This window comes from Acomys minous (genome assembly GCF_964271855.1).
Source record: "Acomys minous genome assembly, chromosome: 12".
In the NCBI taxonomy this organism is placed as follows: Eukaryota; Metazoa; Chordata; class Mammalia; order Rodentia; family Muridae; genus Acomys; species Acomys minous.
In genome coordinates this window covers 81,632,111-81,655,767 of record NC_140493.1, presented here as the reverse complement: position 1 = coordinate 81,655,767, position 23,657 = coordinate 81,632,111, and the positions used below count along the sequence as shown (strand labels likewise).

Below are 23,657 nucleotides of genomic sequence, written 5' to 3'. Positions count from 1 at the left end.
CCCTGGGCCTCCAGGAAATCACGTGAGGCCCGAGGGGCCGGGCGGCAGGCAGTGGAGGCCACCAAGCTGGTCCTGGGAGGTGAAGGTGGGATTACATGATTTCCCCCCCCCTCCCGCCGGTCCGAGGTCCGGCAAGACCACCAGGTGTAAATTATGGGCCACTCTACAGATGAACTGTAGCAAGGGACGGAGTATCCTTCACACACACACACACACACACACACACACACACACACACACACACATCGGGGCCTAAGTCCTGCGGGAGTGCAGCTCAGCTTTGGAGAATCCGTGTCCCGAGGTGTGCCCAACTGCGCCTCCAGAACAAGGCGGGTCTAATCCTCATTAAAACTAAAGCAAACAGAGCAAAATACTGTAGACACAGAGCATGATGGCTCATGCCTGTAATTCTGTCACTTGGGAGGTTGAGGCAGGAGGATTGCTCCGAGTAGCCTGAGCTACAAAGTGAGTGACTGCCTCAACATCTAAAACAGGCTTGGGAGGAAGATGGCTGAACCGGAAAAGAACTTGGAATATGTGGCCGTGGGGCCTAAACTCAATTACTGAAACTCTGGTTAAGACTCAACAAAATTGTCCATGGACCTTCCCCCCCCCCATACACACTGCATATAAAAATTTAAGTAAAACAAAAGCAACAACACAATTCCTTCCTCCCTTCCTCTTTCCTTTCTCCTTCCCTCCAGCTGCACTCCCTTTCTATTCAATTCCCATTTCTTCCGCTGACTGCGGGCCCTTGACATAAAGGCAGCATCCCATAAGTCACACACTCAGATTTGGTAATTTCTTTTTTTTTTTTTTTTTTTTTTTTTTTTTTTTGGTTTTTCAAGACAGGGTCTCTCTGTGTTGGCCTTGGCTGTCCTGGACTCACTTTGTAGACCAGGCTGGCCTCAAACTCACAGTGATCTGCCTGCCTCTGCCTCCCCAGTGCTGGGATTACAGGTGTGCACCACCACGCCCGGCTGATTTGGTAATTTCATTTCTTTTATGGTACGGGATATTTTTTTTTTAAACTGTTACTATTTCAAAAGTTGGGTGGCACAACCTGTGCACAAGTCAGCTTCAGCCACCCGTCCTCAAGCCAATTAAAAGAGGAAAGTAGAAAAGAAAAGAAAAGAAAAGAAGAAAAAAGATTTATTCAATGTGGCCACAAAGAGACCCAGCAAACTCCTCAAGTCTATCTTCCAGGTTCTTATGTAAGATGGAAGTTTTTTAAAAACGACAAAAATACATTCATCTAAGCACCAGTCAAGACCTAGTGCAGCCCAGCCTTTGGGAGTCAGGTGGCTTCTTGTAGACTGTTCTGATAAGCTGTTAGAACTGTGTGGGATTTCTTTCCAGGAGACGGGTCCTCCCTCTGGTTTCTCCCAGCATGAAATGGGGAGGAAATTCCCATTTCTTTGGGGTCCATTGTTTCAATCATCTGATAGACTGAGAGACACAAGTGTCTTTTTAGAATTTCTTCACCAAATTGATTACAGTATTTTTAAACTGGGTGAGGTGGGGGCACACCTATAATCCCAGAACTTTTTCGAGGGAGACTGAGGCAGGAGGATCTCAAGTTTAAGGCCCGCTTGGGCTACATAGCAAGCCCCCCCCCCTTTTCTTTTAAAGTAATAGAGGATCCAGGGACATAATTTAATAGTAAAGTCCTTTGCCTAGAAATTTCACTTTTATTTTATTTTATTTTTTGGGGGGTGTGGTTGGGGATTCCAAAACAGGATCTCTCTGTGTATCCTTGGCTGTCCTGGACTCGCTTTGCAGACAAGGTTGGCCTCGAACTCACGGAGATCTGCCTGCCTCTGCCTCCCAAGTGCTGGGATTACAGATGTGCGCCACCACACCCAGCTTTTTGTTTGTTTTTCGAGACAGGATTTCTCTGTGTAAGTAACCTTGTCTGCTCTGAACTCGCTTTGTAGACCAGGCTGGCCTCGAACTCACAGAGATCTACCTGACTCTGCCTCCTGAGTGCTGGGAGAGACTCCCAAATTTAACAAATGTTTCCCCTTACAGACGCACACACAATATTGGAGCTTCTTTCCCCACCCCCCAGAATCATTCATCTAGGCCTTCTTTGTTTTTAGTTCTGTGAGTCTCCCATTCCGGGCTGAGTGCAAAAGACATGGGTGGACACAGAGGCTACAAGTGTTCAATGGGAAATGCAAGGAGGAGCTTCTGGAGGAACCATGGGAGTTTGCCTTGGGTGACAAGGTTAAGCAGCCCTGAGGACAAAGTAAATATCTCGTGTTATCTAACAGCCACTGTTTGTGAGGCACCGACTGTGTGCCAGACCAATCAAGTAGACTACCAGAAAAATCCTTACACAGCCCTAGGAGGTGGTGTCCCACATCCATTTTCACTGGTGTCAGTGAGAGTGCTGTCACAGACAGAGCTGGGATTGGAGCTCAGGACTGCTGAACTCAACATTCAAAGTGCTGCCTCTCCTAATGTTCATTACATGGACTTCTGTTTCCCCAGGACCTACGTTCATATTTTGGCAGTATGGGAAAAGAAGAGGACAAAGAGGTTCTGGGGTGAGATGCTAAGACTCCTTACAATAACCTTCAAAGTAGATAGAAATCATCCATGTTTCAGAAAAAAACAAAACAAAACAAACTAGGTGTAGGGAGCCAGCAATCCAGCTAAGACAATGCTGGCACGGAGCCTGTCTGGTTCCAGAGGGCAAATATTTCCTACTACTACAAAAAACGCTGCCTCCCAAGGGAGGAGCAAAGCAGTTTCCAGGAAATGAACACTACAAATCCACCTCTAACCTAATTATCGTGGGTGGAGGGGTCTGGTGATTCATGGCAGAACGTGGAATTCTCTTTCTAGGTTGAGTGGTTGAGAAAGACTGGTTGGACAATGAAGATGATTTGGGACATGGCCCGTACTCCGTGTTTATCAAATTCCTAGGGCGAGATAGTCACAGAGACCTACTACAGCACAACAGGCGTGCCACAGAGCTAGTTGTAAAGGAGTGTGAGCCATATGGTACTGCCTTCTTACAGGGAGAAGGGGAGTGTCCCGACCCGCCAGCTGGCTCCCCTTGAGGGCATGGATTTCTCACCTGGGAGTCTTGGAGCCCAGGGACATCTCCTCCGCCTTTTGCTACTGATGCTGTGCAAACGTATCAGATGTAGGCGGTAGGTGAGTACTGTGAATCGTAGGTAACCTTTACACCTGGGCTGATGGGAGGCCGGGGACTGCTCTTGGCCGGCAGGGTGTTTGTTTTTCCACCATAACTGTTATCTTCAGTCTAGTGATGTTCCAAAGTCGTAGGACCCAGTTGGCCAAGAGGGAACTTAACTATATGACATGATCCTGTAGAGACCAAAACAACGCCATTTTGTGTTCAAGGGCCTGAGAACTTGACACCCCCACCCCCACCCCCCAGAGTTTCCAGGGAAAGCCACAAACATACAGCTAGTAACCGTTCCTAGGAGCTCGCACCTGGGGCCAACCAATCAGAGCTGCAGGTCACAGTGACCAGAAGATACAAAAAAAATTCCCTCCTGTGGTCTGGCCCTGGTCCCCTTGCTTAGTCCTGGTCCCCTACTCAATCAGTTTAAAGGGCAACTTTCCTGTATTTCTCTAACCTATGATGTAAGAGCAAGGCTTAGAAATAGCTTGGAACACACACACCCTCCTGCAGTTTCTTTCCTTTGAAAACCCTGTTCCCCTAGCACTAGGGGCCACGATCTTCCTTCCTCATGAGGGGGCTGACCAAGTCCAGGCTCTGAGCTTGAAATAAACGAGACCTGTGTGATTTGCATCCGGCTGATTCCTGGCAGTCTTGGGGGTTTCACAACTTGGGCGTTACAATCATAATAGGATCCCTGCTCTGTATTTGGAGGTTGGGAAAGGTCGGTAGAGTAAGAAGCCTCATCTGCCTGCAAATATAACATCAATCATTCTCACCAGTGTGGTCCTTATTAAACTTCAGCTGTGGCTTGAATGCATGCCTTTGAATCCTCAGACCCTTATGAAGGACATGGATTCTCGTTTAAAAGACAGTCAGAAAGGGGATGTAGCTTAGAGCTAGAATGTGTAATAACATCATCAAAGGTTAAGGGGGAGGGGGAGCCAGAGATGTCACAATGACCTAAGACCTACAGTGCAAAAGCATGGAACAGACTGAGCTCTGAATGGGTGGGGAAAGGTCTTAGAATCCCAGAATCTAGGTCTCTTAGCTTAGTTTTCCTTGGGTGGGCGGGTGGGGGTTGCGTGCTGTCACATATGCCCCCAAAACATTTTAAAACAAACTCCCATCTTCCCCAGATTTCGAAAAGAAGACTCTCACTATTTAGTCCAGGCTGGCTTCAAATTCCTGCTGCTTCCACCAAAGTTATCCCTAACTGTAAAATAAGTGTAAAGAATTTTTAACAAACTAAGGCATGAGGTATTATAGTGCTGGCTTTTTGATTTGCTATTTTTTTTTCTCTTCTCTCTCTCTCTCTGAGATAGAATTTCTCTGTGTAGCCTTGGCTGTCCTGAACTAGCTTTGTAGACCAGGCTGGCCTCGAATTCACAGCGATCCACCTGCTTCTGCCTCCTGAGTGCTGGGATTAAAGGCTTGTGGCACCACACCCTGCTGACAGCTCTCTTCTTTTACCGTGTGAAGTCCATGGGCAGAACTCAGGTTGTCAAGCTTGGCTGCAGTTGCCTTTGCCTGATGATCCATCTTGTAAGCCTCGTTCTTCTTTTTCTTCTTCTACTCCTCTTCCTTCTTGTTTGAAACAGGGTCTCCCATAGCACAAAATGACCTGACTATGTAGCTGAGCATGTCCTTGAACATCTGATGCTCCTGCCTCCACCTCCAAAGTACTAGGTGATTATAGCCATGTGCCATCACATTCAGTCCATGTAGTGGTGGGGATCTAACCTAGGGTCTTGTGTGTTTTAGGCAAGCCCTAGACTGAGTTATAACCACATGGTGATGAAATACCAGAGATGATAGAATAACAGGAAAGGGTGAATCTTTACTCCGTTTTTTGTTGTTGTTGTTGTTGTTGTTTTGGGGGGTGGGTGGGGGTGTTCTACTTTATGATCAAATGGTCCCCTTGCCTCGAATCTGTGGTAGAGAAGCTCGTAGCAGCAGGCATGCCTGGCACAGCCAAACTTTATACTCATCAGTGGGGAAGCCTGTCAGGATGGGACATGCTCCCTGCCTGGCACTTGGCCTTCAAAGTTTCCACCTCTCAAAAGCACCGCCTTGTGGACACAAACCTTTAAGTGCTGGATGCTTCCTGTGACCCTGTCTGTGACCCTAAGGGATGGTGGTCTATAAACTCATTAAAACATGCCAGGCAGTGTTATCTGGGTCATGTTACCTTCATAAAAGGGAACTGACACTGTCTTTTATTTTGAAAGAGCTTGTGCTTCTTCAGTTCTTGAAGAAGGCATCTTGAAAAAAAAAAGTTGGGCATGGCTTGCCTTTAATCCCAGCACTCGGGAATCAGAGGCAGGTGGATCACTGTGAGTTCGAGGCCAGCCTGGTCTACAAAGCGAGTCCGGGATGGCCAAGGTTACACAGAGAGACCCTGTCTCAGGAAAAAAAAAAAAAAAAAAATATATATATATATATATATATATATAAAATTTATACAGTATTCTGACTGCCAGAAGAGGACATCATATCTCATTATAGATGGTTATGAGCCACCATGTGGTTGTTGGGAATAGAACTCAGGACCTCGCTGGCCAGTGGTGGCGCACACCTTTAATCCCAGCACTTAGGAGGCCAGCCTGGTCTACAAAGTCCAGGATAGTCAAGGCTAAACAGAGAGATTCTGTCTCAACAAAACAAAACAAACCAACAAAAAACTCAGGACCTCTGGAAGGACAGTCAGTGCTCTGAATCTCTGAGCCATCTCTCCAGCACCTGAAGAAGTCATCTTGGTCTAGAATTTTCTCCAAGATAAAGCTTTAACTTGTCAACTCAATTTTTTCTTGCATATTTTTAAAAGATTTATTTTATGCTTATGATTTTTTTTTTACTTGCAATATCTGTGTGCCATATGTATGCCAGAAGAGGACATCGGGTCCCCTGGGACTGGAATCACAGATGCTCTAGACAGCTGAGCCATCTCTCCAGCTCCATGAACCCGATCACTTCAGCTGCTGTGACAATATTCAGAAGTTGGAGAGTAGGCTCAGTGGTTAGGAGCACTTGTTGCTCTAGCAGAGACCCTGGAGTTCACGCTCAGCACCTACATGGCAGCTCACTGTTGTCTGTTACTCCAGTTCCAAGAGGTACAGTGTCCTCTTCTGGCCTCCGTAGGTACCATACATGCACACAGTGCAGATATACAAAAGCAGACAAAACATCCATACAATTAAAAAAATATTTATTATTTATACAGTATTCTGCCCGCATGTATGCCTGCACACCAGAAGAGGACCCAGATTTCATTATAGATGCTTGTGAGCCACCATGTGGTTGCTGGGAATTGAACTCAGGACCTTTGCAAGAACAGACAGTGCTCTCAACCTCTGCGCCATCTCTCTAGCCCCATACAATTTTTTAAAATTAATTTTTTTTTTTTGGTTTTTTGAGACAGGGTTTCGCTGTGTAGCCTTGGCTATCCTGGACTCCCTTTGTAGACCAGGCTGGCCTCGAACTCACAGAGATCTGCCTGCCGCTGCCTCCCAAGTGCTGGGATTAAAGGCGTGCGTCACCACCGCCTGGTCCATACAAATTTTTTTAAAGCCAGATTTTTAATTTGTTCTAGTGTCCCTTTTGTTGTGTTTTTCAAGGAATATGTCCGTTTCTTCATACTAATACATGTTTGCCATGCAATCTTCTCATGCTGGTATTTTTCCATTTTTTATTTAAATGAAAAAAAGGCCAGAAGTCTCCACTTCCCTACACCTCTCCATCTTATTTTTACTTCTAAAGATTTTACTTTCAACCAGGCATGATGGCGCGTATCTTTAATCCCAGCGCTCAGGAGGCAGAGGCAGAGGCAAGCAGATCTCTGTGAGCTGGAAGCCACCCTGGTCTACACAGCAAGAGTTCCAGGCCAGCCAGGAATTCCAGCTAGATTCTGTGTCCAAGAATCTATTTGTTTTTTTAGAGATTCATTATTTTAAATGATGTGTCTGTCTGTGTGGGGATGTGCTCATGAGTGCAGGTGCTCAAGGCATCAGATGGTGGTGCTGGGACTTAAACTCAGGTCCTTTGTAAAAGCAGTATGTGTTCTTAAACGCTAAGCCATCTTTCCAGCCCTTTATAAAGAAACACAATAATATTTTATAGGGGAGCCCAGTCCACACATGGCTGTGTATATACAGATAAAGCAAAAGTATCATAAGACAAAATTTAACTCACTGGACACAATATACTGATTTTTCTAAATTATTGTATGTTTCAGAGAGGTGTTTTTGAACCCTAAATAAGTTTTATCATCTTCCTGTGTACTCTAGTAATCAGTATACAGAGAAGGGCAGTTCATCAGCTGATGACACCTGAAATACTTCTGGGCTGAGTCAATACTAACTGCATACCTCCGCCTGTTCCCCAAGCCGGAAAGGAGTGTGCCCCACAGACTCCCACGGCTCAGGTCCCGCCCCTCAAGGCTGAGCTCCCCTCCTAGACTAACACTTAGCACTACAAACCAGCCAAGACACATGTTCACACACTCTCCTACTGCACTGATTAGGACTAGACAGCGTCTTCATTGATCCATGGAACTCAGCCGAACCACACTCTGTGACAACAGACTTGGGTCAAAGAAAAAAAATTACCTTTTGTTGAGCCACTGTCTCACTATGTCACCTAGGCTGTCCCTGACCTTGTAAGCCTCCTGTCTTGGCCTCCCAGGTAGTCATGAAAATGATGATAAACCGAGGTAACCATTCGCAGTACTCAAACACGACAACTCTGCATGGACATTGAGTTCTGTGTGATTTTATTTAAAAATTTGCAAAGCTGAGGAGGGATCTGAGTTTTTGTTAGAAGAAAACAATTTTCACAGTTTATATTCGCCTTTAGCTTTATGGTGAATAATAACAGAAAAGGAAGGTTCTGTTTAGGATCCTCACTTCAGCACAGGCTCCTGGCATCCTGCAGCAAGGTCACTGGGCCCAGCCTGGCCTGAGGTTCACGGTCAGCCCCGCTCTCCTGCAGACGCACAACAAGGCCTTCTGCATGGTCTGCGCAAGGCCCTGAGAATCCTGCCTTTTACAGCGGGAGGAAGGTGAAAGATTCTTTGACTCCCCAACTCCAACAGATCCAACTCCACTAGCTCTTGAGGATGACAGGTATGAAATCCTTGGAAAGTGTGAGATGCTCCATGCTTAACAGAACAGCTCACGGTTAAAAAAATTCAGTCAAGAAACATGCCTTAGTATTTTTAAATGTGACTTTAAAAGAAAAAAAAAACACCCAAGATGCACAGCACACTCTTGTGAGTGGTATTGTAAACTCCTACTGACGATTGCTACTGATGGACAAACAGGTGGAAGAGAACCAAGCACACTGCCATATTGCTCTGCTCACAGGGAATGCCATGTTTTCAACTCAGTTACTGAATTTAGCCTGAAGGGAATGAAGGTCCACAAATTAACACCCTTGTTACTCTAAATGGTGAGGTAGATTTCTTTTTCCTAATATGTGTACAGTGAGGATAACAAAAAAGGCCAAACAACAGTTAATCTTCAGGCTATGGTCACATTCACAAACAATACGATTATAGACTGCGAGGCGCCCGAGGTCAGATGTTATCTGCAGACACCTTATTTACTTGAGATGCTATTTGAAGAGTCGATAATCAATCTGGGGTCAATCAGCTCTTTCCAGAGCACAGTGATCTGAGGAAATATGGAAAACATCAAATTTAATCAACTCAACTCTCAAAGCCTGTTGAGAAAGACAAAAAACAACAACAAAAACAAAAAAATAAATTACTCAGAATGCAGCTAAAGCTTCCATTAAACCTATCCCAACCTCTGATTTAGAGTAGGCAGTGGGATGCTGGGAAGTAAGTTATGAAGTGTCACGGGATATTGCCTTATAGGTGGGTGGCTCTGGGAGCCAGATGGGGCCTGGCGGCTGTCACTGGGGAGCAGATGTCCTTTCTGTGCCACTCAGCAGTTCTCACCCTGATCTGCCTAAAACAGGAACCACCACACAATTGACCAAGAGAGACAACCCAAGCCCTCAGCACGGGTGAATAATGACAGCCACCTAGTGTCAAAAAGGGAAACTACAGATTTTCTGCTTGCAGTTTTCCAGGAACTTTTTTTTTTTTTTTTAATTTTTTCCCCTCAGACAGGGTTTCTCTGTGTAGCCTTGGCTTTCCAGGACTTGCTTTGTAGACCAGGCTGGCCTCGAACTCACAGCAATCCGCCTGCCTCTGTCTCCCAAGTGCTGGGATTACAGGCATGTGCCACCACCACCCAGCCCAAGATCACATTAAAAAAAAAAAAAAAAAAAAAGAAAGAAAAGAAAAGAAAAAGAGTAAGGTTTAAATATTGCAAACACAGAAGCACAAGAAATGAGGCCAAACCTTCTGATGTTGCCACAAATCCTAAGAATGTGTACCTAGGCCAGTGGTGGTGGTGGTGCACCCCTTTAATCCCAGCACTGGAGAGGAAGAGGCAGGTGGATTGCTGCGAGTTCAAGGCCAGCCGGTAAGGCACATGGCGCAGGCATCTGAGCTCACGTTTCTTCTGATCACATGGCTAAGCTCAAGCTACAGCAATGGCTATAAAGACTGACATACGCTGATCGCCTAAGGGAACCTGCTGACTAGAATTTTAAAGCAGTGCTATGGTTTTAAACAAGGACACAGTGTTTGCGCCTGCTGTCATGTGGGCCCCAGGAGTCTAGATGGCACCTTGCTTTGAAACTTGGCACTTGTCTGTTATTCCAGAGGAAGACTAAATGCCCCAAGAGCCCCATTCTCTAGGATTTAAACACAAGCAATTAAGGAAGGTGCAATGTCACCTTTCGTGACCCCCAACTGTCAGTCAAAAGTGTTAAGAGTAAGGTGCCTAACCAGCATGGTGGCGCACGCCCTCAATCCCAGCACTCGGGAGGCAGAGGCAGGTGGATCACTGTGAGTTCGAGGCCAGCCTGGTCTACAAAGTGAGTCCAGGACGGTATGGGCTAACACAGAGAGACCCTGTCTCGAAACACACACACACACACACACACACACACACACACACACACACACACACACAGGAAGAGTAAGGCGCCTACCCTCTTCTCCTGCGTCACGGCGTACTCCACCACCTCGGTTCCGTTTTCGTTGTGATAGACCAAATCAAACTTCCCAGGTTCTTTCAAAGCTGAAGGCAGAAGGTAGAGAGACAGTAAGTCAAAGTGTTCCTCATGGGGACGTCAAACCACCACTATGAGCCTGGTGTGAAGGCTGGGAACACACAGGAAGGGTCATAGTGCTACAGAGGACAAGGCCCTGTGGTAGCATCAGGGTCCTCTTAGCATTTGTCACAACTCTGATCCCAGCACTCAGGGAGGCAGAGGCAGGCGGAACACTGTGAGTTTGAGGCCAGCCTGGGCTACAAAGCGAGTCCAGGACAGTCAAGGCTATGTGAGAAACCCTGCTTCGAAAAGCCAAAACCAAACCAAAACAAAGAAAAGGAAAGAAAAGAAAAAAACAAAAAAACAAAAACAAAAAAACCCCAGTAAGCACATATTATGTACTTGGATCTTGAAGAGCAGACACTGAAAAAATAAAGTGTTTCATTTGTAGTGGGATGAGATTGTTTCCTGCAGCTTTCACACCAGGCTCCGGTGCCTTGCGGGCAGGCGAGCTCCCCTCAGAGCCTGGTTCCTCTGACCTCCTAATATGGTGCAACAGCTCTGAGAAGTCTCTTTCTCACTCTATAAGCTTTCTGTTTTGGTTAGTGCTCTACCTGACTCGAAATCCTCCTGCCTCAGCAGCAAGTACTGTGACTTGAGGTGTGAGCCACTTCTGCAGCTCTTTGCTGGTATCATCTGGAACACCATTCTCCTTCCCAGTGCAGCCAGGCCACTGAGGTCAGGACGTTCACAGGCACAGTGGCAGCATCCCCACTGCTGGCTAAGTCACACGCAGCTCCACTCGGGTTCACGGGAGACGGCACTTCAAGCATGAGCCCTTTCTGTTTCTTTGCTCCGGTTTGGTTCCTCAGCACTTTGTTGTTGTTTTGAGACCCAGATTCTTATTGGGCTGGCTGGGCTGTGAGTCCCAGGACCCCACCTGCCCCCCGACTTCGCCAGCACTGAGATTCTAGGCACCCACCATCATGCCGGGCTTTTGCCTAACCTGGGCTCTGGGCTCAGCCTCAAGGCCTCATGTTTGCAAGGCAGACTTTTTAGCCTCTCAGCTATCTCCAAGAACTCAATTATCCATTTATCCTGCTTCCTGACTGGGTGCCCAAGCTATATATAGTAAAAGCCCACACTCCAGGCTTTCAGGACCAATAGGGGTAGGTCACCAGGGAGAAAGGAGAGAGAACCATAGAGAATAATATGCCATTATCAGACACATTCGAGGCCCTGGGTGTAGCCAGTTCCCAATGTCACAAATATATAAGTAAAACATGTAAGTGTATACATATATACATTTCAGACATTTTGTTTTATATTTAGTATACAAAAGTATGTTGATCTGCCAACCTTCTGAGTGGGTCTTATTCACTGGAATGATAGATATTTTTCTTTTATAAACCATATCCCTAATATATACTTTTTAACTTTCAGTTTCTAGTTTGTTTCTTTTAAATTTCTTTTTTTCCCCTCCCTTAGCTGAGGACCGAACCCAGGGCCTTGCTCTTGCTAGGCAAGCATTCTACCGCTGAGCTAAATCCCCAAGCCCTATTTTAAATTTCTTTTTCTTCCTTTTTCCTTTTTCCTTTCTTTCTTTCTTTTTTTTTGTTTTTGTTTTTGTTTTTGTTTTTTGTTTTTGGTTTTTGGAGACAGGGTTTCTCTGTGTAGCCTTGGCTGTCCTGGACTCCCTTTGTAGACCAGGCTGGCCTCGAACTCACAGTGATCCGCCTGCCTCTGCCTTCCGAGTGCTGGGATTAAAGGCGTGCACCACCACAGCCCGGCTCCTTTTTTCTTTCTTAACATTTATTTATTTAATGTATATGAGTGCTGTATCTGCATGTACACCTGCATGCCAGAAGAGGACATCAGATCACACTATAGGTGATTGGGAGCCACCATGGGGTTGCTGGGAATTGAACTCAGGACCTCTGGAAGAACAGGTATCACTCTTAACCACTGAGCCATCTCCCCAGCCCCTTCTTTTTTTATATAGCCCAGGTTGACCTCTAATTTTTTTATGTAATTGAGGATGACCTTGAACCTCTAACCTTCCTATCTCAGCCTCCTAAGTACTGACTGGGATTACAGGGATGAGCCACCAGTTTTAGGCAGCGCTGGGGATGGAACCCCAGGCCTCTTTGTAGATACAAGGCAAGCACTCTATCTCTAGTCTTCTCTCCATAAGATCTCCCCTTTTAGCCACGTGTAGTGATGCACACCTGTAATCCCAGCAGGGAGGCAGAGCCAAGTGGACTGCTGCGAGTTCGAAGCCAGCCTGGTTTACAAAGGGCATCCAAGACAGCCAAGAGTACACAGAGAAACCCTGTCTTAAGAAAAAAAAACCGAAACCAAAACCAATCAAACAAAAAACTCCCCCTCCCACGGCCCCCCCTTTTTTCTCACCTGGTAAGGAAGAGAGGACCTCTATATCCACCTGCTGGGTCTCTGGGTCATGGCTTAGTAATCTTCCTTCCTTCCAAAAATAAAAGACCAAGTCAAAATGTAAAACCTAAAAGACACTAAGTAAGTAGACTTTAAAATGGCTAATTTCATGCAATATAAATTTATCTCAACAAATCTACATGTAGGAGAATAAAAACAAACAGTACAGCTGGGCATGGTGGCACATGCCTTAAGTCCCAGAGCTTGGGAGGTAGAGGCAGGTGGATCTCTGAATTTGAGACCAGCCTGGTCTACTAAGTGAGTCCAGGACAGCCAGGGCTACACAGAGACCTTGTGTGGGGGGGGGGGGGGGGGGGAGGGGGGGAGAACCCAAACAATGGAATTATAAATACTCTACCTGAATACACAGAAATATTGTTAGAGGTAAAATAGATATACATTAGTCATGATTGGGCAGATACCCACAGCACTTGAAAAAAGGTAAAAATTAAGGCCGGGCATAGTGGCGCATGCCTTTAATCCCAGCACTCGGGAGGCAGAGGCGGGCGGATCGCTGTGAGTTCGAGGCCAGCCTGGTCTACAGAGCGAGTCCAGGACAGCCAGGGATACACGGAGAAACCCTGTCTCAAAAAAAAAAAAAAAAAAAAAAAAGTAAAAATTATAGTACATCCTCAAAATTGGTGAGGTGGGGGAGGAAAGCCGACTAAAGCCAAGTGTTCATGTGAGGAGCAGCATCACACTGGGGAAAACCACACATAAGGAGTGGTGATTCCATTCCTATTGCTACTGAGGCCGCTCTAAAGTGTGCAAATACACCCTACCCATCAGCAGGGACAGGAAGGGACTTTGTCACTGAAAAGGCCACAGCTGCTTCTTCCCAGGTCTCCAGATGTAAGAGCTGGTTTTCAGATGCATGAAGATGTACTGACGGTGGCTGGGATGATAATCCACGCACTCCAGAAGTAGAGGCAGGAGGGTTATGAGTTCGAGGTCAGCTTGGATGACATAGTTAAGACACTGCCCCTCAAAAATGTAAAAGTCGAGGGGAAGGGTCTGGAGAGATGGCTCAGTGGTTAAGAGCACTGGCTGCTCTTCCAGAGGACCTGGGTTCAATTAAAAGTTGTGCACACTTTTAATTCCAGCACTCGGGAGGCAGAGGTAGATGGATCACTGTGAGTGCGAGGCCAGCCTGGTCTACAAAGGGAGTCCAGGATAGCCAAGGCTACACAGAGAAACTTTGTCTCAAAAAACAAACAAACAAACAACAACAACAAAAAAAGACATAGAGGCTCATTATATTGTTCAGGCTAGCTGTGAATTCCTAGGCTTAAAAGATTTCCTGGCCCCAGCCTCCTGAGTAATTTGGACAACAGGTGCACCCCACCACAACCAGCTAACTTTATTTTTTTGTTTGTTTTTTTGTTTTTCGAGACAGGTTTCTCTGTGTAGCCTTGGCTGTCCTGGACTCGCTTTTGTAGACCAGGCTGGCCTCGAACTCACAGAGATCCGTCTGCATTTGCCTCCCGAGTGCTGGGATTAAAGATGTGCGCCACCATGCCGGCTTCATTTTTTTTTTTTTGGTTTGTTTGTTTCTTTGTTTTGTTTTGTTTCCAGACAGGGTTTCTCTGTGTAGCCTTGGCTGTCCTGGACTCGCTTTGTAGACCAGGCTGGCCTCGAACTCACAGCGATCCGCCCGCCTCTGCCTCCCGAGTGCTGGGATTAAAGGCGTGAGTCACCACGCCCAGCTCGGCTTCATTTTTTTAAAAAGATGTTATTTATTTATTACATATACAGTGTTCTGTCTATGCCCACGCCTACCCACCGGAAGAGGGCACCAAATCTCGTTAATAGATGGTTGTGAGCCACTATGTGGTTTCTAGGAATTGAACTCTGGACCTTTGGAAGAGCAGCCACTGCTCTTAACATCTGAGCCATCTCTCCAGCCCGTATTATTTTTTCCATAGAAACATCCTTACCTTGTAGTCAGAGACATCAGGAGAATAATCTGATGTGAGTTCCAAAAGCTAAAAAAGAAGAAAAATCTTACAGTATACAAACTCCCACTTAGAACCCCACTCTTCTGGGATCCCTTCCGCCTGCCCCAAGAACATGTGCCATGCAGAGGTGCCCACTCCACCCATCTGAGGCCCAACCATGACTTTGTAGACATTACTTAGGAAGATTCCCTAAGGAAGCTGTGTGTGCGGGTGGTGGGGGTGGTAATCTTGTCGCTGTTAAGAGTCAGTGCCATTTTGACATATACCTTAAATGCAATCTTTTCTCCGACTTGAGGGGCAGCTGCCAACAGTGGTAATAGACTATAGTCCTTCTTGAGGGTCTCTACTGGATTCTGGAAAACAGTCACGTGACTCTGTTACTGGTGAGATGGTGGGAACCCACGCCATGCCACCCCACGGTGAGGAGATACACTCCAACTCACAAACCCTAAGCACTGACCTGGATCACCGTGGATGAGTTGGTTAGGATATCATGTAATTGTTTCTGCTTCTGGCTCTCAGAGCCTCTGTTTAAGACACAGGAGACAGTGTGCCCTCGGCCTCGACCTCGGCCCCGGACGGCCCGGCCCCTCAGTCCCTTCCCAAATAAGAAGTCCTCTCCTCGTCCCCATCCTCTTCCCAAACTGGTGGGGACAGGCACACTAGAAGGAGGACCAGGAGCTGGCCGGCCTCTGCTCGAGTCGGAGGACTTCCATCCCATGATACCCGGAGTCTGCAGTGACAGCCCAGGACCTGGACACCCTTGCCCTGCAAAGAGGCCTGCTGTCTTTAAGAAGTCAGAAGTGCCATCCGGCATCTTCTTGGATACCACGAACTGGTCTTCCGACTCTGAACTGGAGTCTGAGCTGGAGGACGAGGTCCCGGTGGCCTTGCCCTTGCTAAAGGTAAAGCCAGGCTTTGAGGCCTGTCTGTTGGCAGCTGCAGATTTGGTAGGGGGTCCATCTTTCAGCAGCTCAGATGACACCTTCTCTGAAAAGGTGAGCCCCTGTACTGTGATACTGCAGTGGCCATCGATGACTGACTCTGGACAAGACTCAGACTCGGACATGTAGTCGGAGCTCCCTTTGGGCCCCCTGTTGCTTTTCCTCTGGCCTTTGGTAAGGCTGCTCCTGGGGGAGGCCTTAGGGGAGCTGCAGTTCTGTGAGCCCCACTCTTTAGGTGCCTGTGGCTTGGCAGACTTGGAGGCCTTGGTCTGCTTCTTCTGGTCGCTTTTCTCCTTTCTTTTGGGAGATTTCTTTTTGGTCTCTTCCTCCTCCTCTGCTGGGCTGCCTGTCACCTTGCTCTTTCTCTTGCTTTTCGTCTTCGCCATGTCACCTGGGCTGGGTTTGGTCCCCAGGCCCACGGCCTTCTCGTTCTGGCTGCTGTCCTCTTGCCTCTTAAAGTGTTTCCTCGAGAATCTGTAACCCAGCTCCATCTCTTCATCCTCCCCCGACTTCAAAGCCCGCTTCTTTGCTTTCCTAGGTGGGAAATGAAAGTCGCCACCGTTGCTTATTTTCAAATTCTCGGGAAATCCTCTGTCTTCTAACTTAACCCTGTCCAAAGAAGCAAGAAGGCTCAAATGAGCAACTAGCAAGCATAGCTCCAGCACGCCCTTACATACAGCCAAGACTGCAGACTGTCGCAGAGCTTAAGGATGGACTGTAGACTCAAGTCAGGCATGGAGGCACAAGCCTTTAATCCCAGCCCTCAGGAAGCAGAGGCAGGCGGATCTTCGTGAGTTCGAGGCCAGCCTGGTCTACAAAGCGAGTCCAGGACAGCAAAGGCTACACAGAGAAATTTTGCCTAGAAATAAATAAATAAATAAATAAAAGGCTCCACAAAAACACCTCTTTCATGCGGCTAGTTTTGTGTTGTCTTTGTTGTTTGGAGACAGGGTCTCACTAGGTCACCTTAGATGGCCCAGAGCTCACTATGGAGACCACCAGGCTGGCCTCCAACTCACCGAGATTGACCTGTCTCCACTTCCTGAGTGCTGGAATTAAAGCTGTGTGTCATCATGCCTGGCTTGTGGCTAGCTTATTAACTTTTTTTGTTTTGTTTTGTTTTTGGTTTTTCTAGACAGGGTCTCTCTGTGTTAGCCTTGGCTGTCCTGATGCACTTTGTAGACCAGGCTGGGCTCAAACTCACAGCAATCCACCTGCCTCTGCCTCCTGAGTGCTGGGATTAAAGATGTGCACCACCACTGCCCGGCTTAGTTTTTTTTTTTTTTTTCTTGGCTTTTTTGGTTTTTTGAGACAGGGTTTCCCTATATAGCCTTGGCTGTCCTGGACTCACTTTGTAGACCAGGCTAGCCTCGAACTCACATCGATCCTCCTGCCTCTGCCTCTCGAGTGCTAGGATTAAAGGTGTGTACCACCATGCCTGGCATCCGGCTTAGTTTATTAACTTAATATGTACTATGTCCTACACAGTTTTTCTAACTTAAACATGATCAACAAAGTAGGCTAACTTTCATCTCAAAGATCTCAAAATTACAACTCAAACAGGTAACTTGCTAAGATCCAGAACTAATAAGTGACAAGAGGGATATTCTGACCTTTGCTTGCCCAACTTCAAAATTTAGGATTATTTATTTTTTTAGCAATATAACTTTTTATTGAGGATTTCATATATACATACAATGTATTTCGCTTTTTTCTTTATCTTTCTTTCTTTTTTGGGTTTTTTTTTTTTTTGGTTTTTTAAGACAGGTTCTCTCTGTGTTGCCTTGTTGCCTTGGCTAGCCTAGACTCACTTTGTAGACCAGGCTGGCCTCAAACTCACATCGATCCACCTGCCTCTGCCTCCTGAGTGCTGGGATTAAAGGCGTGCGCCACCACGCCCGGCCATACCATGTATTTCAATCACATTCATAAACACCAGCTTCCAGCTTCTCTTGGATGCCCCCAATCTCATGCCCTCTTTTCTCAACTCACAATCTGTCTACTACGTGTGTGTTAGCCATGCTAAAAGGCGAACATACTAACCATCCAGCTTTGTTTTAGAATGAGTAAAAACACAAAATTAATCGGAATGTCCACTCACAGCGACTGAAGGAAAATGTGGTGCACTGTGGGGAACTGCAGCTGTGCTGGTACTGACCATGACTTGTTTTTGTCTGCAGTTGAAACTTTACTTGTTTTTCTCTGCAGTTGAAACATTGTGCTCCACTGGTTGCCTTCATTTTCCTTGTTTTGAGTCTCATTATTTGGCCCTTGGTTTGCTCTCTCTTGGGGACTTTCCACAGTGCTGTTTCTATTGCTGGTTCCTCCCCTATATAAGCAGCTCTGTTCCTCCCAGTATTCTCTTAGCACGAATGACCCGTTGTTGTGTCATCTTTTCAATCCACAGGCCCTCGCTGTAGCCTAGACAAACAGCGTGGGCGCTGCAGTGCACGTATACATAATGGAATATCCCTCAGCTGTAAAGAAGGCTCATCGTTTGCACCAATACGGATGCAACTGGAAGACAGCATGTTAAACTAAATAAGCTACGGGGAGACAAATGCTACACACACAGTACTGGACCTCTCAACAGTTCCGCTGGAAGTAAGGGGGGTTTCTCAGGGGGAATTACTTAAAATCAACAGGACTAAGTAAAGGACACTGCTTTCCCCAAAGCCTCAGTCAATGGAGTGCCTGCTGTGCAAACATCAGAACCCAAATGCGGAGGCCTCCTGTGGTGGTGTCTCCAGCCCTGGAGAGGCCCAGAGAGACAGAGATCCCTGCAGCTCACTGGCCAGGCCCCTGGCCTCCATGAATAAATTTACACACACACACACACACATACACACACACACACACACACACACACACACACACACACACGCACACAGGCATACACACCCAAGCATATGTGCGTACACTTAAGATGCACACATCCCTGTTTCGAAAAACCAAAAATACCAAATAAATAAATAAATAAATAAATGATGCACCCATATGCCAGGCATGGTGGTGCATGCCTTTAATCCCGGCACTTGGGAGGCAGAGGCAGTCAGATCGCTGTGCATTCGGGGCCAACCTGGTCTACAAAGCAAGTCCAGGACAGCAAGCCAAGGCTAACACTGAGAGACCTTGTCTCGAAAAACAAAGAGAAAACAAACAAAAAGATGCACACATATAGATATACAATGAACCTGTCTGGGGAAGATTATAAGGAGCAAGAAACAAACAAACAAAAAACAGTTTCGCACTTAGTTGCTTTTTTATTTTATTTTATTTTTTTTTTTTTGGTTTTTTCGAGACAGGGTTTCTCTGTGTAGCCTTGACTGTCCTGGACTCACTTTGTAGACCAGGCTGGCCTTGAACTCACAGCGATCTGCCTGCCTCTGCCTCCCGAGTGCTGGGATTAAAGGCGTGCGCCACCACACCCGGCTTAGTTGCTTTTAAAATTAAAATTTGAAGTCGTTTGTTTTTGGTTTTGTTTTGTTTTGTTTTTTGAGACAGGGTTTCTCTTGTTGTCTTTGCTGTCCTGGGCTTGCTTTATAGACCAGGCCTCGAACTCCCAGAGATCTACCTGCCTCTGCTTCTCTCCTTAGTGCTGGAATTACAGGCGTGTGCAACCAGACCTGGCTTGATATTCTATTTTTTTCTTTTCCAAGACAGGGTTTCTCTGTGCAGCCTTGACTGTCCTGGACTCACTTTATAGACCAGGCTGGCCTCGAACTCACAGAGATCCGCCTGCCTCTACCTCCCAAGTGCTAGGATTAAAGGCATCAGTCACCATGCCCAGCTTTATTTTTCTTTGTATGGCTGTTTTGACTACATGTATGTCTGTCTACCACATGTGTGCAGTATTCATGAAGGCCAGAAGAGGGCATCAGATTCCCCTGGGACTGTAGTGAGCTATCATATGGGACTTGAACCATGAACCAGGGTGAAGACCTGTCAATGCTCTTAACCACTGAACCATCTCACCACCCCTCACATGTAGTTTTTCCTATGGTCTACACCATTTACCACCAGGATTAGCTGCAACCTACCTCTCTTATCTCTCTGGACTGTATCCGGAGCCTCAGGCATAGCAGCTAAGCACTCAGCTTAGCTACTGAGAGACACTCTCAGGCCACAGAAATGACTTTTTTCCATTTGAGACATTTAGGAGGGGTTTCCCTGTCATACGCTGCAGCCACTGCTTACAACGGCTTTCACAGTTGTTTCTGATATCATTAACATCATTATAGGACTGTAATTCCTGGGCCTGGAGAGATGGCGCAGAGGTTAAGAGCACTGACTGCCCGCTACCCAGATCTAGCCAATGGACAGGACATTCTCCACAGTTGAGTGGAGAGTGGGATATGACTTTCACACGTGCTCTGGTGCCTCATATTTGACCACGTCCCCTGAATGAGGAGACCTGGTGGCACTCAGAGGAAGGATAGCAGGCTACCAAGAAGAGACTTTGATACCCTATGAGCATATACAGGGGGAGGAAGTCCCCCTCAGTCACAGTCATAGGGGAGGGGAGTGAGGGGAAAATGGGAGGGAGGGAGGAATGGGAGATGGTGGCTCACAACCATCTATAATAAGATCTGGTTGCAGACATACATACAGGTAGAATGCTGTATACATAATAAATAAATAAATCTTTTTTTTAAATTTAAGAATGTAATTCCCGGGTGATTCATTAATTTAAGTATTAACTGTAGCCAGCAGCAAGTCCTTTAATCATTAGGCAGGGAACAGTTCAGAAAATAAACTTAATAGGTAGGGACACAGCCCTTTTTCTTTGTTTAAATAGTCCTGACTGCAAAGAGAATGGACTTATTTCAGTCAATGAAGAAGAGAAGAGAGCCTTGGGGACGTCTAGTCCCAGCCCTTGGGAGACAGAAGAAGACAGATCTCTACAGTTCAAGGCCAGCCTGATGTATATAAAGAGACCTTGGCTAAAAGGAAGGGAGGGAGGACAGAGAGAGAAAAAAGAGGGGGAAGGGGACGACAAGGAGGATAAAAGTAAAGTTCAAAATTTGAATTCTTTCAAGTTGTCACCTGAAGCAGAACAGTATTAATAAATCACTGAGAGAGATGCAAAGACATGGCCATTGTTTCTAATTAATTTCCCTGGTGTTCCGAAGAAATCTTGTAAATGTGACACTCTCTAGAGAGAGAAAGCAGTAACAGACAACAAAGGCAAGCAAGAAAGAGCCTGGTTTATAACTCTTGAAATGAATTCACTGTAGCTGAAACCCGAAGATGGCTGAGGGGCACAGACTAAACCAGCCAAGTATGATTGCGAACTGGCACGATCATCCCGTCATGCCAGCATCTGAGGTGACGAAGCATGTGCCAACTAGTCACACCACAGTGGCTCCTGGAGACTCACTTCAGCGTCAACTTTTACATCTTGGTTGTTGCTTTGAGACAGGGCTTCTCAGCTTAGCCTTCATAGTCTCACTACATAGACCAGGCTGGCCTCAAACTCACAGAGATCTGCCTGCCCCTGCCTCCTGAGAGTTAGGATTAAAGATGTGAGCCACCTGGCCTTTTTATTTATTTTATTTTATTTTATTTTATTCTTTTTTTCCTTTTTGGTTCTCCAAGACAGGGTTTCTCTGTGTAGCTCTGGCTGTCCCGCAATTCACTCGGTAGACCAGGCTGGCCTCGGAGTCACATAGACCCACAAAGATTACAGCTAGCTCGCCACCCGGTCCGTGATGGCTGGGTCCAGCAAGCGCGCCCCCGCGCCGCGCGCCCCCGCCCCACCCACCGGACTCCCTCCCCGCGCGCTCCCGCGCACCTCAGGCAGTCGTTGTCTCTCACAAGGCGCGCGCTCTCGGTGGGGGGCAGTAGCCCCCCTTCCAGATAGAGGCCTAGGAGCGCCCCGGAACTGAAGCCGAAGCGCTGGCGGATGAGACTGATGAGATCGGTGACCACTCGGCATCTGTTCAGGTCAACCAGAAGCCAGAAGACCGTGCAGTCCGGAGTGGCCGGCGGCGGATAGTCAAATTGAAGCCGTAGCCTAACCGTCTCGGAGGCTGCCATCTTGCTAGTGCTCAACGGAAGCCGAGGTGTTCCACGGGGCACGGAGAGGCGTGCTCGGGAGACCCGCCCCCCGGCAGCAGCTAGCGTGCGCCACCTAGGGGCGCAAGCGTGTCTTGCTGGCTCCCATCGCGAGCTGCGGCATCCCCATTCCTTTTTTTTTTTTTTTTTTTTTTTTTTTTTGGTTTTTGGTTTTTTGAGATAGGGTGATAGGGTATTTTTTGGTTTTGGTTTTTGGTTTCTCTGTGTAGCCTTGTCCTGGACTAACTTTGTAGACCAGGCTGGCCTCGAACTTACAGCGATCCGCCTGCCTCTGCCTCCCCAGTGCTGGGATTAAAGACGTGTGCCACCATGCTCAGCTGGCACTTCCATACTTTCTCAGAACTAACTGTAAGGTCTATGTTAAGTACGAGGCTGTAAAGGTGTCTTCTAAGATAATCGGCTCGTGCATGTTAAAAAAAAAAAAAGATAAAAAACGAAAACTGTAAAAATAGTAGGCAGCATGCCTAGCCCAAAACCCTGTAATAGGATTTTTACCTTTATATTAAAAAGATCAGGAAAGCACCACAATCCACATGAGGTGTGTGTCCAGGCAGCATCCGAGGAGTTCGTGCTCCGAGCTCTAAAGTTCTCATGAGAGTGTCTCAAACACACACGTGCTCGAGGCCTGGGGGTTCCCTGTGTGCTGTGTCCATGACCAGATAAGTGTGCTTTCCTTATCTTGAGGCACAACAACGTCGTGAAAGTGTTGAAGGATAAATAAATATGAAAGATAAATAAATATGAAGCTTTTAAAAATAAAACCAGCCGGGCGGTGGTGGCGCACGCCTTTAATCCCAGCACTTGGGAGACAGAGGCAGGCAGATCGCTGTGAGTTTGAGGCCAGCCTGGTCTACAAAGTCAGTCTAGGGCAGCCAAAGCTACACAGAGAAACCCTGTCTCGAAAAAACAAAGACAGGCAGTGCATCCTGGGTTGGGGTAGCCATGGCGGCTCGTGTCCTTTCCTCCTGTGTCCGCCGCCTGCCCATGGCCTTTGCGCCGCTACCGTGACTTCCCATTCTGGCTTTGTCCCGGCCGCTCAGCACCACTTTCTGTCCTCAGGGAATCCGCAGGAGACCGGGAACTCTGCAGCCTGCCTTGGCCCTCGCACAGGTGCCTGGAAGGGTCACACATTTGTGCCGCCAGTACAGTGACGCACCCCCACTAACATTAGAGGGGATCCAAGATAGAGTTCTGTATGTCTTGAAACTCTATGACAAGATTGACCCGGAAAAGCTCTCAGTAAATTCCCACTTTATGAAGGACCTGGGCTTAGACAGTTTGGACCAAGTGGAGATTATTATGGCCATGGAAGACGAATTTGGGTTTGAAATTCCTGATATAGATGCAGAGAAGCTAAAGTGTCCACAAGAAATTGTAGATTACATTGCAGATAAGAAGGATGTGTATGAATAAAGTACCAGAGCCACCTTCCTCACTGAGAGGACTCCGAGGACAAGGACACGCCAGTGGTGGCTGACCAACCGTGGTTCTTTTGAACTTTTATTTAAATTGTCTGAGTGTTTTACCCTTTCAAAGTAAATCTATTACAAAAAGAAAAAAAGAAAAAACAAAAACAAAATCAAGAAATAAATAAAAAATAAATAAATAAAAATAAAAATAAAACCAAGGTTTGTTCTGTGAAAGCAATACAAACCAATAACTTTGGCCTGGGAATATAGCACAGTGGATAGATTGATTTCCCAGCATGCACGTGGCCCTGGGCTCCAATCCCACCACAAAGGTCTAAATTATAACCTCTTAACCTTATTGGGAAGATTTTTTTTTTTTTTAAATTTTAAAGTGCAGAGAAGTTAAGCAATTCCCACCAAGGTCACTAGAGAAGTAAATGGTTGGGGCATGGCATTCTATAAATACACTGGGGGGGAAAAAAAACTCTTCTTAAGATTCTAACTTGCAGGACTACTGGATTAAATC

At 46.6% G+C, this 23,657-nt stretch overlaps 1 protein-coding gene and 1 pseudogene across 2 annotated transcripts; one reads left to right on the top strand and one right to left on the bottom strand.

The window, feature by feature from the left end:
* Window positions 1-7,914: 7,914 nt before the first annotated feature.
* On the bottom strand, window positions 7,915-21,713 carry COIL (coilin). Its single transcript, XM_084748003.1, has 7 exons — window positions 21,439-21,713; window positions 15,161-16,253; window positions 14,967-15,053; window positions 14,680-14,727; window positions 12,704-12,773; window positions 10,229-10,317; window positions 7,915-8,832 (listed from the first exon to the last, which is right to left on the bottom strand). The coding sequence occupies exons 1-7, from the start codon at window positions 21,681-21,683 to the stop codon at window positions 8,758-8,760; spliced, it is 1,707 nt and encodes a 568-aa protein (XP_084604129.1). The 5' UTR covers window positions 21,684-21,713; the 3' UTR covers window positions 7,915-8,757.
* Window positions 21,714-22,664: 951 nt separating this feature from the next.
* LOC311578871 (acyl carrier protein, mitochondrial-like) lies at window positions 22,665-23,290 on the top strand (annotated as a pseudogene). The gene has a single exon. The product of its transcript is annotated as an acyl carrier protein, mitochondrial-like (transcript).
* The last annotated feature ends 367 nt before the right edge of the window (window positions 23,291-23,657 follow it).